This window comes from Penaeus monodon, chromosome 22, assembly GCF_015228065.2.
Source record: "Penaeus monodon isolate SGIC_2016 chromosome 22, NSTDA_Pmon_1, whole genome shotgun sequence".
NCBI classification, from domain to species: domain Eukaryota; kingdom Metazoa; phylum Arthropoda; class Malacostraca; order Decapoda; family Penaeidae; genus Penaeus; species Penaeus monodon.
In genome coordinates, this window is record NC_051407.1 from 38,005,892 (window position 1) to 38,006,297 (window position 406).

General features: G+C 54.9%; 1 protein-coding gene across 1 annotated transcript in view; it reads left to right on the top strand.

The window, feature by feature from the left end:
* LOC119587119 (nuclear distribution protein nudE homolog 1-like) overlaps positions 1 to 406 on the top strand; it is a gene marked incomplete in the record, with an annotated part of 132,241 nt that overhangs the window by 33,582 nt on the left and 98,253 nt on the right. Inside the window, 1 exon segment of the mRNA XM_037935871.1 lies at positions 1 to 73. Within this exon segment, the coding sequence (XP_037791799.1) occupies positions 1 to 73 (73 nt within the window).

Sequence of the window (406 nt, forward strand, 5' to 3'; positions counted from 1 at the left end):
ACAGACGGAAAGTCGGTGCTCCGAGTACCAGTCACAGCTGAACCGCCTGGCCATCGAAAACGATTCCCTCAAGGTACAGTCACGCTCCGCTGCGAATTCGCCGGAGATTGCTTTGTGTGCCTTTTCTGTGGGGGAGGGGAGGGGAGGGGAGGTATGCAGCTGCAGTGATTCGCTTTGCATTGGTACCCAGGGGTTAGCTTCTGCGGAGGGAGGGGACAGGGAGGGTAGGGTAGAGGGTAGATTGGAGGCTTTTGGGCTGTTTCTTCATTTTCCGCTGTCGATTCTTGCACAAAGGGCTCCTGGATGTTCATGGATGTTGGGAGGGGCCAGGGTAGGGTGAACCCCGGCAAGAAGTTCAACACACCTCTGCAGGATAATTTAAGATACAGATTGCTGTTAGACGCTC